Source organism: Trachemys scripta, chromosome 2 (assembly GCF_013100865.1).
Source record: "Trachemys scripta elegans isolate TJP31775 chromosome 2, CAS_Tse_1.0, whole genome shotgun sequence".
NCBI classification, from domain to species: Eukaryota; Metazoa; Chordata; order Testudines; family Emydidae; genus Trachemys; species Trachemys scripta.
This window is the reverse complement of record NC_048299.1, coordinates 208,968,565-208,982,241: the sequence shown is the minus strand read 5'-3', so window position 1 is coordinate 208,982,241 and position 13,677 is coordinate 208,968,565. Positions and strand designations below refer to the sequence as shown.

The 13,677-nt window shown below is 41.0% G+C and overlaps 1 protein-coding gene across 3 annotated transcripts in view; it reads left to right on the top strand.

Moving 5' to 3' along the window:
• GAREM1 (GRB2 associated regulator of MAPK1 subtype 1) overlaps positions 1-13,677 on the top strand; it is a 130,008-nt gene that overhangs the window by 93,382 nt on the left and 22,949 nt on the right. For 2 of the 3 annotated variants that reach the window (XM_034762841.1, XM_034762840.1), the window contains exon 3: positions 2,282-2,412. The exons of the other annotated variant lie outside the window; for it this stretch is intronic. In XM_034762841.1, the coding sequence (XP_034618732.1) occupies positions 2,282-2,412 (131 nt within the window). The remainder of the gene's footprint in view (positions 1-2,281; positions 2,413-13,677) is intronic. 3 annotated transcript variants of the gene reach the window in all.

Below are 13,677 nucleotides of genomic sequence, written 5' to 3'. Positions count from 1 at the left end.
AGTAAAAAACATCAAAAATATTTAAATTGTATTCTATTATTAACAGCACGATTAATTGTGATTAATTTTTTTAATCCCTTGACAGCCCTAATACCTAGTATGCAAAAAAGAGCATATGATCATGTAATTGAAGACTTTATTGTAGTGCATATGTGTAAGGGGCTGAATTTAAGGTTGCTCAGGCAAGGGAAGCATTGAGAGCACAGGAGTGACAGTCGCTCAACTTTTAGTTTCAGTGCCTGGATCCAGACCTGGCTTGGCCCACACAGCCTAAAGCTGCAGTTGTAGGTAAAATCTTGCTCAGCCCTTTGTAGTCCTGGGCTGGAGCATGCTCAGTGAGGAGAGTCTCTATTAAGTTCTAGCAAGTCTCTACTGATCATGTGGGAACTGTGACTCTTCAAAGGCTTATAACTTGGTCCTGCTCCAAAATAGTGTAATAGGGCGGGGGAGGGCTAGAGTTTCTCAAATAAAAGGTTGCCAGAATTTTTTTGCATGAGCAAAACAACTTATTTGTCCCTTGCCTCATTCTTGGAAACAGCTAGACTGTTTTGGTTGAAATTTTCCAAACAACCATCATGGAAAATTTCAGCCCAAATGGTTAAAGTTTGGCAAAACTTTATAAGCAACTGAAAACAGGGTATTATTGTGGTGGGAAATGTCAGGGAACTTTAAGAGGCAATGCTACTAACCCTGCCTATCGTACCTTAAAACTACCATGAAATCTGTATAAGAAGGGCAAACTCCTACCTTATGAATCCATCCAAAGTATCCTTAAAAACTTCTGTTCTACCCGTATTAGAAGATTAGCCTCCATTTGTCAGCAGGGGGTTGTAGTCAGATGGGACACTTGGAGTGGATCCTCCTGGTTATAAAAGAGAGGGGGCTCCTGGGCTATGAGATTTGCTTCCCCTGCCTCCCTTTGGTTCAAAGCAGTCAAAATTTGGGGAGCTTCTGGCATGCCCCAAAAGACATCTGTCTAATAAGGTTTTTGGAGAGGGCAGAAGGTATGTTTCCTAGATGAAGGGGCAGGAGACAGTTTCTTAGGTGGTTGGCCGGCTGAGTTCCTGTTTAATTGATCATTTTGATGCTTCAGCGATCAAATAGTATTTGTTAATGGTGTGTTAGGGTGCTTGTAGCCTTGGATAGGCACCTTTTTAGCTATTTAAAATCTAAATAAATTAAACAACCAATTTTTCTGTCTGGAGTTATTGCTTGAGACAGGTTTCACTGTACTGTGTTTTTGGTGGGGAATATCCCGTAGGATACTAATATCAATATTTTTCAAAAGTGGGGGAGAATCACTCCACTGATTAAATTAATCTCCCTAATATACTGAGAATGTATGTAGCATCTGTCCCAGCTTTAGCTACTGCTCTTTATAGCAAAAGTTTACTTTTGAATTGTGCGTTGATATTTCATAAAAAGAAAATGCGGTAAATGAGGTGACTATTCAGGATCGTATAAACATTCCTTCTCAAGTCCTGAATGTGACCACAGTATTAGGGTCTGGGCAGAGATTTGCCTGCTGAGACATTTAGAAAAGTAATAAAATTAAAATGTCTGTCATGTGGTGTGGGGTAAAGTTAGCAGGGAACACTTATTTCCAACATTTCATAATTTATTTACTTTAGAAGGGGAATACGTTATCTTCCACAGAGTTTTAAATAGTCGTGTGCGTGTGTGTTTAAAGGTACACATTTTTAATAATGGATTAAATGGAGCTAGCTCTAACAAGTAATTTGAAACATTGTTTCTGATTGTAAACTGTTATGTGGAAAGCATTCAACCAGTACACTACTGTTACCAAAATATAGTGTAAGGAGATTGGTTTAAATTTAACCTCTTTACTGCAGTCTACTGTCACTTAAAAAATTTCAGCACTATTTTTGGTTTCTTTGTGGCACAAGGGTTTTTTTTGTGTTTTCTATAAATCAAAGTATTCTAAGAGATTTCTATACAGAAGCTGTAAGGTATAAGTGTACACATGTAGAAGCACTAGTAGTTACTTGCCAGTTCTAGAGAGAGCATCTGATAAAAGATTCCTTTTTAATTTGACTTCACCTCCCACACATTCTTGTAATTCTGGGTTAGTGAAACTTGGTCGCTTTTCATTTGAAAGCTTATGAAGACTCTTTTGCAATCTCTTCTGTTGTTGCTTAACTATTAATAATCAGACGAAACTGACCAAGCATCATAGTGAAGGAGTGAGCAAGCAGTTGCCACGGTGACAGCTGTCCAATGTAAATATCTTACCGCTCTTCTGTTTATCATCTGTTTTCAGGGCAGTTTAAGCTGCTGGAACAAGACCGAGATATTAAGGAGCCAGTGCAGTATTTTAACAGTGTGGAGGAGGTGGCTAAAGCATTTCCTGAACGAGTTTACGTCATGGAGGAAATAACATTCAACGTTAAGGTAGCCCCTGAATAAATATTTGTCCCCATCTAAATGATTAACTGGTACAATCTTTATATACATGGCAAACGAGCAACTGCGTTATGTGGGGAAAAGTGACTTTAAGACAGATGAGTCCTTAGCCTTCTATTCGTAGGCAGTGATCATCAGTATAATTTTTTGTAGTATTAAAACGGTGTGTTCTTCAAGGGGCCTTTTGATCCTACAGCCCAGCAGCGGAGCACCCCCAATAATCCATCCATCTAATTCAAGTGCTGTTGCCAGATTTTAGACAAAGTGTCTTTTGTTTCACTCCCCCGAAAGCAGTCTGGATTTTACTCCCTGCTAGGCACCAGCTGCTCCACTCGGTCTCCAGAAAGCCTCATTTCCAGACAGCGTGTAGGGTACTGTGATGGAGTTACTTGTCTCTAATCAGATGGCAGACTACTGCAGTTAAATAGCATTGTATATAAAGCAAAACAACAAAAAGACCCACCTGCTTTTCTTGTGTACATCTTGAGTCTGTGAGAGGATCGGTGATTCACATGGGAGTGGGAAAGGGTTTCCTGTGGCCACACACAAACACTCAGACTGAAACTGCATTAAATAGGACAATGTCTGAATCTATCCACACAAATTCTCACCTGTAATTTCAGTAGGATACAGTGCAAGCCAGTTCAGTGCCCAACACAGGTCAGAGCAGCCTCAAGGCTGATGTCATTTGTGCCAGCCGGAACACCAACGACGGTTGTTACATAACCCCTTGGAGCTGGAGCACGTAGGAGCTAATCATACCTCCTACACTGGTGTGGGAGCGAGCTGGTTATGCTGGCTTTACACTGCCAATGAGTCCTCTACCCAAGAGGAATCCCTAGCTGGCTCCTTCATCTCTCTTGCGTTGCTTTAGCAGAGGACCAGTGTTTCTCCCGTAGTTCCTACACACGTGAAGCATGATGTTTGAAAGGGTGCTATATAAACATGAAATATGATTTAACTCATGTAATGACAAAATGAATGCATCTTTCAAAACAGCACATTGTTTTCATATAGACTCTCTTGATTAACCTGGATGTGTATAACTGGGCCCCTGATGACTTAACACCATGATGTGAGATTACAGAGCAGTTTTGCATTCCAAGGACAAAGCTAAACATACATAAGATTAAATACATTCTTATAGTGGGACTCATAGCTCTGTGCAGCACTGTACAAATGTATTGGCATTATTTAACTGATCAATGGAAAAATTAAAATGCAGTCTGTGAAATGTACAGCTATGATTTTATAGGGTGAGGAGTATACAACTACAAGCTTGTTAAATGTAAAATGTTCCCACATAAAAATACTTTGCCAATTCAGTATACCTAAAGTTAAATGCAGCATGCTGTTTTGATATCAATACTGTATTCAGAAAATTGCTATATACAGTAATATTCTTCAGTTTAAAAATTTCTATGTTTAATAGTGGGTTAAACAGGTGCCTTAGCTTTTTTCCCCTGAAACTGTTTCAAATTAGTGACATCTGTCCAGACCAGGGGTGGCCAACCTGAGCCTGAGAAGGAGCCAGAATTTACCAATGCACATTGTCAAAGAGCCACAGTAATATGTCAACAGCCCCCCCATCAGCTTCCCCCCCACACACTGCTCCCAGCACTCCCACCCATCGGCAGCCCTGCCAGTCATTGCCTCTCCCTCCCTCTTCGCACCTCCTGATCAGCTGTTTCGTGGTGTGCAGGAGGCGCTGGGGGGAGGAGTGAGGGCACGACAGGCTCGGGGAGGGCGTGGGAAGGGATGGAGTGGGGGCCGGGCCTGTGGCAGAGCCAGGGGTTGAGCAGTGAGCACCCCCCGGCACATTGGAAAGTTGGGGCCTGTAGTTCCAGCTCCGGAGTTGGTGCCTATACAAGGAGCCGCGTGTTAACTTCTCAAGAGCCGCATGTGGCTCCAGAGCCACAGGTTGGCTACCCCTGGTCCAGACCAAGCCTGTTTACATCCAAAAATAAAAACAAAAGTGAAGTAATGTAACAGGATTGACTAACCCTTTAAGTAATAACTTTTTATAAGACTAACAAAATAAATATTGTACAATATAAATGCCATATGTGTAAGAGCCTATGAAATTGACGTAAGCACTGGAGAGGACTAAAGTTTATCATGTCTATATACAGTAAATCATTCCAGTTTTATATGTTGTAAATTAATACATCATTATTCAGTATTCAAATACAAGAAGGAAAGAAAAAGGCTAATGTAACATAGTTGATATCTCTGTGTGTATGCAGCATTGACATAGATGCTCACGGGATCTACACTAAGGGTTCTTCGACTTGGGAGTTGTGATTTCTTCTCCCTCCACCACTCTTCCCTTAGGCAGGGTTCTGGCTAGATCCCAGCTGGATGGGAGGGAGATACTGGCATGGGAAAAGGTTGAGAATCACTAATCTATCCAATAGAGACCTCTGCCTAGGAAATCTTGTAACCAAAGGTGTGGTGTCAGTATTTTGATAACAGAAAACACATCAAGAATTAGAAGGTGAACCTTGTTGTTGTTGTTGTTTGTTGTTATTTCATTATATTAAAAAGAAACCCAAATGCTGTACTAGGCTTGATAGCCAGGAGAATCTCCTGCCACTGTGACAGGGTTTTTTAAAATATCTGCCCAGTCACTGTAGTTCCATGCTCATACATCATATTAGTATTGTTGCATGCTCAGCAACAGCAATTTTACTCCAGTCCTATTCTATCAATTAACATCATAGTGCAATAAAATCTAGGCAGTATTATAAAAATCAATTTTCTTTTACTTTGATGTCATCTTAACAATTTTTCCATTTGTTCTTTTCTCCCTCTTTTTCTCTTTTTTATCTTCCATCTTGTTACTTTTTTCCTTCTGAAAGAGTGAAAACTAAACTTTTTCTCTCACAGGGCAGTGTAGAGTTCGCTTCCTGTTTGAATCCCTCTCTGTCCACTCCTTTGTTGGGTTTCATACCTGTCTGCTTTTCCTACCACAGTTTGTTCTCCAAACTTTCACTCCTAGCTTTCCCTCACCCTTATTATGTTTCTAGGTGCAAAAAATAGAGGTCTGACTGTTAGGATTTCTCACTAACCGGTAACTTTCAAAGGAAAAATTCCTGTCTTCCCTGATGCACCAGGGTAACAGCTATATTGCTCCCCATCCCTGCACATTGAACCGGCCATAAATATGCACCTGCTGCGCCTATTATGGCTGGTCCAGTGTGATTCTTGCTTCTCCATCTAAACGCCTGTTGTGGGGCAGGATTTACAGTCAGCACTGTATAGAGAAGAAAACCTGGCTCCTGATGTAGCTATGGATATTGTGAATTTGACTCTTGCTGTTTGTGGGGTAAGAGGTTATTTTAATTCACTTTGTGGGGAGGATGGCTCCTTTTTCCTTAACTGAAATCTAGGTGTAGGGGGCATCTTTTCACCTTTTCCCCTTCTATCTGTGGCAGGCAGACATGGCGCAAAATCTGCTGAGTCATCTGTGAGATTGGAGAGGCAGTGCACATGGCTGGAGTATAGTACTATGTAACAGCAGGCAGAAAATTGAAGAATTATTATGGAATTATTAACAATTTGAGTCCTTCTGTATCAACATTAAGTTTTCCTGATGGGTAAAGAGCCCATAGGTCTGCGCTGTGTGTGTGTGTGTGTGTGTGTGTGTGTGAGATTTAGAATATTCTGGATATAGACTTTCTTGGATTTATATTTAGTCTACACTGAAATAAGAATTGGAAAATTTTAAGAGATTAAGATTTTCTAGATTAAATATGTAGTTTCTACAAGTACCTGTCCTTTGCTGAAATGCTATTTGGTAACCTCTTTGGTGTAATACTTCGTAAATCACCACAGAGATCTTTGTTTATATAGCACCATTACTCTAGTGAAGATGGCTTTTCTTGATTCTCCACAGGTGGAGGGAAACCACTAGAGAAAAGCAGAGCTGCATCAGGGAATAGCTCTTTCTATCCTAATAGCAATAGGTTGTCAAGGATAGGTAGTCAGATGTTGCAGGGAGAGAGTCCATATACGTACCTAGGTAGCTGGTCAGATTGATGAGAGAAAAAAAGGAAGAAACCCCCCACATCGTATTGGACGTGTAACTTGGTAAAGCTTCCATAAAGAAAGGCAATGTTGTCCCGGCGGATAGAGTATAGGACCGGGAGCCGAGAATTCCTGAATTCCAAAGACTGCCACTGACTCTGTGTCTGGGATCACTTATTTCCAAAATGAGTTAACAGAAGGGTTGCTGCTTACCTGCCTCCAAGAGATATTCTGAGAACTAATGTTTGTAGAGCATTTAGAAGATGCACATGTGCTATAGTTCCTAAGTAATTATTGCCTTCTTACTGAACAAATCATTTGGCTGGTGGGAACCTTTAGTCTCTGAAAAGTAACGTGTTTAAGTAATCCTCTTGTCATAGTGGTTTACTATGCTAGTCCCTACAGATGTGGTGCACAAACTTTTCCAGTCGCACCCCCCCACACACACACACCATTAACGGAATCTGTTTGCCCCCTCCCCCCTTTACTCCTCAGCAGAGGAGCTTGGGCTGAAGGCGAAGCTGGCGGTGGAACTGAGGATTGGGGAGGAGCTGGGACTAGAGGTGGAACTGGTCTGAGAGTGGAGAGATGATGAGGGCAGAGCTGGGGATGGGTTGGAGGGAAGCTGAGTTGGGGCCTGAGTGGGATTGATGGTGGATCTGGCCTGGAAGTGGAGCTGGGCCTGGGTGCTGAACGGAGTTGGGGGCAGAGCGGGGCTGGAAGCGTGGCACTCCCTCCTCAACCCCCAGTGGAAGCTGGCCTGGGCCCTGCCGCGCACTGCCCTGAATGTTCCTCTATGCCCTCCTAGGGGAGCACGCCCCACAGTTTGGGGACCACTGCCCTACAGAGGGCATTTTCCTCAGAAATAAAAACAAAAGCTTTTATTTGCTTGAGAAATGATCAGTTTTCTAAGCCTTAAAAATGTTATGCAACTGAATGAATAAATTGCTGATTTACTGGCATAGTTGCATTACAGCTTGTCAGTCCTAATAAGCTTGTCTTTTTTGTTTCCAAAAAAAAAAAAAAAAAAAAAAAATCTCTTTAGAGGCCTGTAACCAATGTGGTATTTTAAAATGCCATAGTAGTGATTGCTAAAATCAGTCCATCTTCAGTTTTAAATTTAAATTGCAGCCCAGGTCCCCTCATTGTTACCTGGCCTAACACAGTACAAAGATTGTGCTTTATATTGAACCTTTCAGTTTATAGGCAGTATTGAGATACCGCCTTAACTCCTGGAACCAGGGAAAGCCTGCTTCAGGTGATGGAAATAAACACATGCATATTACTGACATGAATGGCCCTGCTCATCAAAGTTAGGAGCCTATCAGTCTCTGATCATGTAGGCAACTGCTTACTCTTCCAGTTTATCCATCCCTCTTAAAAACAGTGTGTTTTTATGTAGTCTAACAATCCTTAGACAAATAAAAACAGAACTGTTTATTTTTTTTAACCTTTTTGGCTATCTGCGAATAACTAACTTGGGTTTGTAAAGCAGCTTAAATACTCAAAAGTACTGCTGCAGAGGTGAATATAAAGCTTTGTAGTTAAAGGATTTTTAGTTAGCACTGATGCTAAGCCACCTTTACTGTAGAATAACTGCTGCACTCCCTCATAGTAAGATGCAGCAGATGTAACAAGCTATAATAAAGCAACTAAATAAAAAGTTTTTTATATAAGCCTTTATATATCCAGATGGTTGAACACTTTTTCATCAAACGATAAAGATTAGAACAATTAGGACTTGAAAACCTATTGCATCAGCTATTGGCAGAATCTATTATTTTGCACTAACTTGTGAGAGGCAATATGTTAATCTTCCTGGTACAAAATTTTTGTTAGGTAATCATTTTTTATCTACCTGGCGTCTGTCTTCTGCAGCAAATGTCACTTTAGTCGATCTAAATTGCCATTGAATTGCAGGAGACAGAGTTTAAAAGATTACAGTGACGTAATTCATCACTGTTTTGTAGTGCATTTGATAAAATGTTTTGTAAGAAGCCAATGAGTGAGGTCAAAATGCTGGCATCAATGCTGAACTGTTGACATGGATTGATAACTGGCAGAGAGAGACAGAGAGCAACTAATATATGGAAGAGGATCCTTCTGGTGGAAGATAAGTCCCAAACCTACTTGTTAGTATTGGGAGTGGTTCAGTTTAAATGTCTGCTAGTGATTTAGAAATGGCTTTGAAATGCAGTGCAGCAAATATTGCAGATACCACAAAGGGAGGAGTGGTCGTGTATCACCAGGCAATAAGATTTAAGAGGAGGATAGGAGGTAATGGAGATATAAAGTATGGTACTTAATGTTAGTAGCTGTAAGATAATGCATCTTGCAAGAACAAGCATGAAGGCAAAAATAACTGGGTGGGATGGGAAGAAAAGAAGGTTACTTGAGGATTGTGCCAGGTTAACAATAAAATAAGTCGGGGAAGCTTCCTATGTACGAGGTAATAACCCTAAACCATAGCTGAGTCAATTCCAAGGAAGATGATCAAGGATCTATTAGCCCAGGATTTGCTTATTACCAAGCTAACTGCAAGCACCTCAGGTTTTTATGGTGAAATGTCTAAATGCTCTAATTTTAAGTGGAAGGGGGGAAAACTTTCAGAACAATGTAAAACGTGCAGTGCTGTCACACTGCTGGGAGGTGAATTGTTTAAACAAAACTCGCTCACTGAACTCATCCTTCCACATCCCATTGCCTGGTTTTACCTTCCTACAAATCAGCACGGCTCTTGTTCCGAGACTAATGTTTTTCAAAACCAGTATTGCCAACTCCCATGATTTTACCCCAACTCTAGAGATTCTGGGTGTGGTTTTACCTGTCTCATGCAAACACGGTCAAAGGCACCAACTTGCGAATTTTCCTTTATTCAAAATAACCACCATCTCCTATTAGCATCAATGGGGCAGAAGCCAGCAAGATGGCCCCCATTTCCTTGCAATCTATCTGCATGTGGAAGTGGGGCTGCCCTTAATAAATTCACTGCCACTTCCCACTGTTCTCAGTAAGATTGAAGCCAGGCCCCAGGCAAAATGGCTGCCACTCTTGTTCAGGGGGACAAGGACTGTGAGGAGCAGCAAAAGCCCTGTAACAGGTGGATGAGGGGAAAGGAGGCAGGGCAGTGGGTGGAACAAGAGACAGATTTAGGGCTGCAGGTGGATATGGGTGGCAGGAGGGAGGCTGACGTTGCACCTCATGATGGATGGGAGATGGAGGGCTCAGATGGCTGCTCTCCCAGCCAGTGGCCTGCAAGGAGAGTTCACTCCAAGCCACCAGGTAGAGGCAGTGTTGCCAGCTCTTGCAAATTGATTGTGAGTGGTGGGATGTTGGTGCTTGCGGGATAGCTGTCACAATGACATGAGAAACTCCTGTGACGAATGATTTTTCAGGGCTGGGTATGCAGGCAGAGCTCTGTGCAAGAGCTTTGGGGTGAAGGACGCAGACATGCCCTGCCACTGAGCCCTGCCTTCATGGATGGCCCTCTAGCTGGGAGAGGGACCCCGGAGGCATGAGGTAGGGGAGAGAGGTGTTGGGGAAATGGCCCTGCTAGGTCCCAAGCAGAGAAATGTGGCTGCTGGGTCAAGACAGTAATAAGAAATGGATGGCAGTTACCTTCTCCTCACCCTAAGTTAGGGAAGTGTAGTTTCCATCTGAGCAGGTGGGGAGAGACGTGCATTTTTGATTACATTAAAGGGTCATTGAAGGTTTACTTTTCTACCTGAAATCGTCACACACAAGTTGGCAGAGGAGTAGAAGAAAGTTAAAATAAAGCCAAAAGGTAGACTAAAACCATGTTTTGTTGTTTTTTCCATCCCCCACCCCAGAAAATCAAACTTTAAAAAAAAAAAAAAAAATCATAATTTTTGATCACTCAAGGTTGGCAATACTGAATTAGGATGGAGGAGCGAGAAATATCCTAATGAGAACACACATGAGTTAATCTGTGGGCAATAGCCTTGCTGACCTGTAGGCATGAAAGTAAGGAGAGAAATGAGTCACAGTGGGACCTTGAGTCCAGATTGAGACCTCTGCCAAAACACTAATGCTATTAATAAAGGATGTTTAAGCATTGCAGTATGTAGTTGGGTATTGATTGTACTTTGATTATCAGTACTTCTCCTCTAAGATTATTCCTTCTGTCATATCTTGAGTATTACAGCTTTTAATAGAATCCTAAAGAGTTTTTTAACAGTGTGTCAAACATCGGGGGACTCTTCAGTTAGTTCTGTCTTCACTGGGAGTACTCTGGGCTATCTAAATTTGCCTTCATGGAGATGCCAGTCTACTGTCTTTTCCTGTTCACATGCAGAGTATAGAAAAAACATCTTTTGTAACTTGTTTCATACATAGAGGTCTCTGATATTAAGTGTGCTGCTTTTTTCATCATACTAGCTTTGCTCATTTTGTATGCCATCTTAGTATTTATCTTTGTATATGAAGGCAAGCTAGCTCTGTGTCTAATAACACTTAGATAACTAGCTCCACCATGGACGCCCGAGGGATTGACTATGTAAAGTGCTGAGCACCTTCACTGAGGAAATGAGTGCCCTCACACCCGGCAGGATTGGGTCTGTAAGTCTGAGAAGTGATCACTTAAATTGTGCTATTTGTATTGTATATGACAATAAAGAGAGCCATAGAGCAGCACAGACACAGTAGAATTAAGGTTAAGGCATTCTAGTTTTGTGGCTATTGATAATGTGAAATTGTTATGAGTAATGAGTTAGTGAGAGTTTAAATTTCTCAGGACATTGCTACAGGGGCAGAATCACAGTAGTTTAGGTGCCAGGTTTGAGAAATGTAACCTTAAGGATGTGTCACCTTAATTTTTTGGTTGTGTTTTAACACTGTTAGTTTAACATGATTGTAAATTATAGTGTAAATAGGACACACATATGTTGCTAGTTTGTGGCCTGGAACAAACATTTACATCATCTACACTAGATTGTACAGATATATTAACTAACATGTTAATGTGTTAAAATAGACTAAAAAATCAAATGTAGACATAATCCAGGAAAAGGAGAGTTAGGGTTTCCTTAATTCTCTTTCCAGAATGTTGGAATTAATATGCACTCAACCCACTGAGATCTGTCTTCAACTTTAACTTCACCTTAATAAGGATTTTTAGGTGTGAGCTAAATCTGTTGTGTGATCTTTCAACTTCTGGTTTTCCTTTTTAAAGATAATTATTTTTGTGGTTCTTTTATGATGGTTTCAGACAACAGCTGATCTGTACTGAATTTGCCATTCAGAATGAAGTTTGCAGAGTTGTATTTTATTCAAGGCCAGTACCAGACTGGAAGCCTGGCAATACTTTTCTATTGTTTTAACACTTAGGTCATTAGTAAAATTTAGCTTCATTTCCTAAATCATCACCAGGTGAATTTATGCAGTAAAGCTATAGAACTCTCTGCTAAGAGTCTGGGTTGAAAATAAAATTAAATTTGACTTGTCCAATTTATTAATCAGTTCACTATTATTTATTTTAAATGCTGCTTTTCTTTTTCTGTAAGAAAAGAATCTGTCATCACTGATAACTAGCATTCACCTCAACAGACCCATGAACTGCACTCTTCATTGTGAAGCTATGGTGTTAATCACCTTAGAAGCTTAATATCTGGCTAAACGTTTCCTGCTGTTCTGGATTGTTGTAGATCTCTAGGGAACTACAAGTTGTCAAAGCAGCAACTCAGCAATCATAGACTTTATAACACCTCCCTTGCTCTTTTCTTTACTCCCTCTGGTGCCCTTTAAAAAAAAAAGTGCAGTAAGAAAATACAGCTACCTCTCAAATCTTAAATTTTGCATTATGTGCCCTACCTCTTCAAAACAATACACATACACTTGCACTTCCATGGAAGTGAATGTTCTTGCAGAAGATGACTCTTTAAGAAAGTCAGTGTGGTATGCACAATGTGTGCTGAGTTTCCTCAACTCCCACCAATTCCACTGAAGTCAAAATGACATCCAGTAACCAAATCCTGAATGTAACTTCCTGTGTACTGGTCTTGCAGAGCAAATTGGAATGAGCTTGATGAAAATGTTATCAGCAGAAGACTGAATGTTTTCCTTTTATATATATCAGTGTTTCTGAATATTGCCTGACCACTAGCGTAAGTTGTGAATGGGTGTTATGTACAATAAAACCTTGGTAGTTTCCTGGATTAGACTGATTAGTGTTGTTTAGATAATGCAGAACTTGAATAACTTCCTTTCAGGAAACACTGAAGCTGAAATGCTAAGCAGACATGCTGAACATACCAAAGCACTTGTGTTGACTGCACTGTTCATACTTGCTGTGAAAGACTCACAGAAGTCTATCACATTTTCACAAATACGGACAAATTGCAGATCACAACTTCCATGGGGAAGGGCAATTACTTACAGCATTTCTCATTTATTTAACAGACTGAGACAACAAAATTGGTTAGTAAGCTGTCTTAATAATTTATGTGGCGGCTATTTGCTAACAGTGTCAGATTTTGAAGCATGGAATTGGGGCTTTACTCTGCACATAAACAGGATGTTCTGTGGGTGGAGAAAACAATTTTTATGTAGTTTAAAAAAATCTGCAAATGAAATCCCTGCTCAACATGCCCAGCCGCTAATACTCCGTACTACACTGTACAGCAGGTGCCTGTAACAGGATGGCAAGGTCTGCCTGAAACACCATACTCTGCATACAGGTGTTGATCTTGCTGAGAAAAGGCGAGCTGAGTTCTGTTACTTAACTGGGGAAAGTGTTTTTTACGACACCCAAATATAAGGCAGATAGGAGTGGCTGTCGAGAGAGAGAGAGAGAGAGCGAGAATCTAGAATTCAGTAGTCTTGAGGTAATAACCGTAGAACAACCAAGCCTGGGCATCTTTTTACCGTCTAGTACAATTTCTATAGTAGGAAACATGTGACCATACATTTGTTATATAAATAATCAAATCACAATCTAGGTAAAACCAAGGAGGAAGCCTAGGGTCTGGTAGGGAGAGGTGGACAGAGGTGACAGAACCAATATTCTTGACCTAGTGCCTCGACCCTAGAGGATGGGGGTTCACTGCCGTGAGGGCCTGGGAAGGGGTTATACCAAGAAGGTATCTTTACTCCTGGATCACAAGGGAGAGGCACAATAAGGGGGCCATCTCTGGTCCTCAAGGAAGGAAGCTGGAGGGAGAGAGAATCTTTTCTCCCTTTTCTTCCGAGACCTCTGCAGGGAAGTGC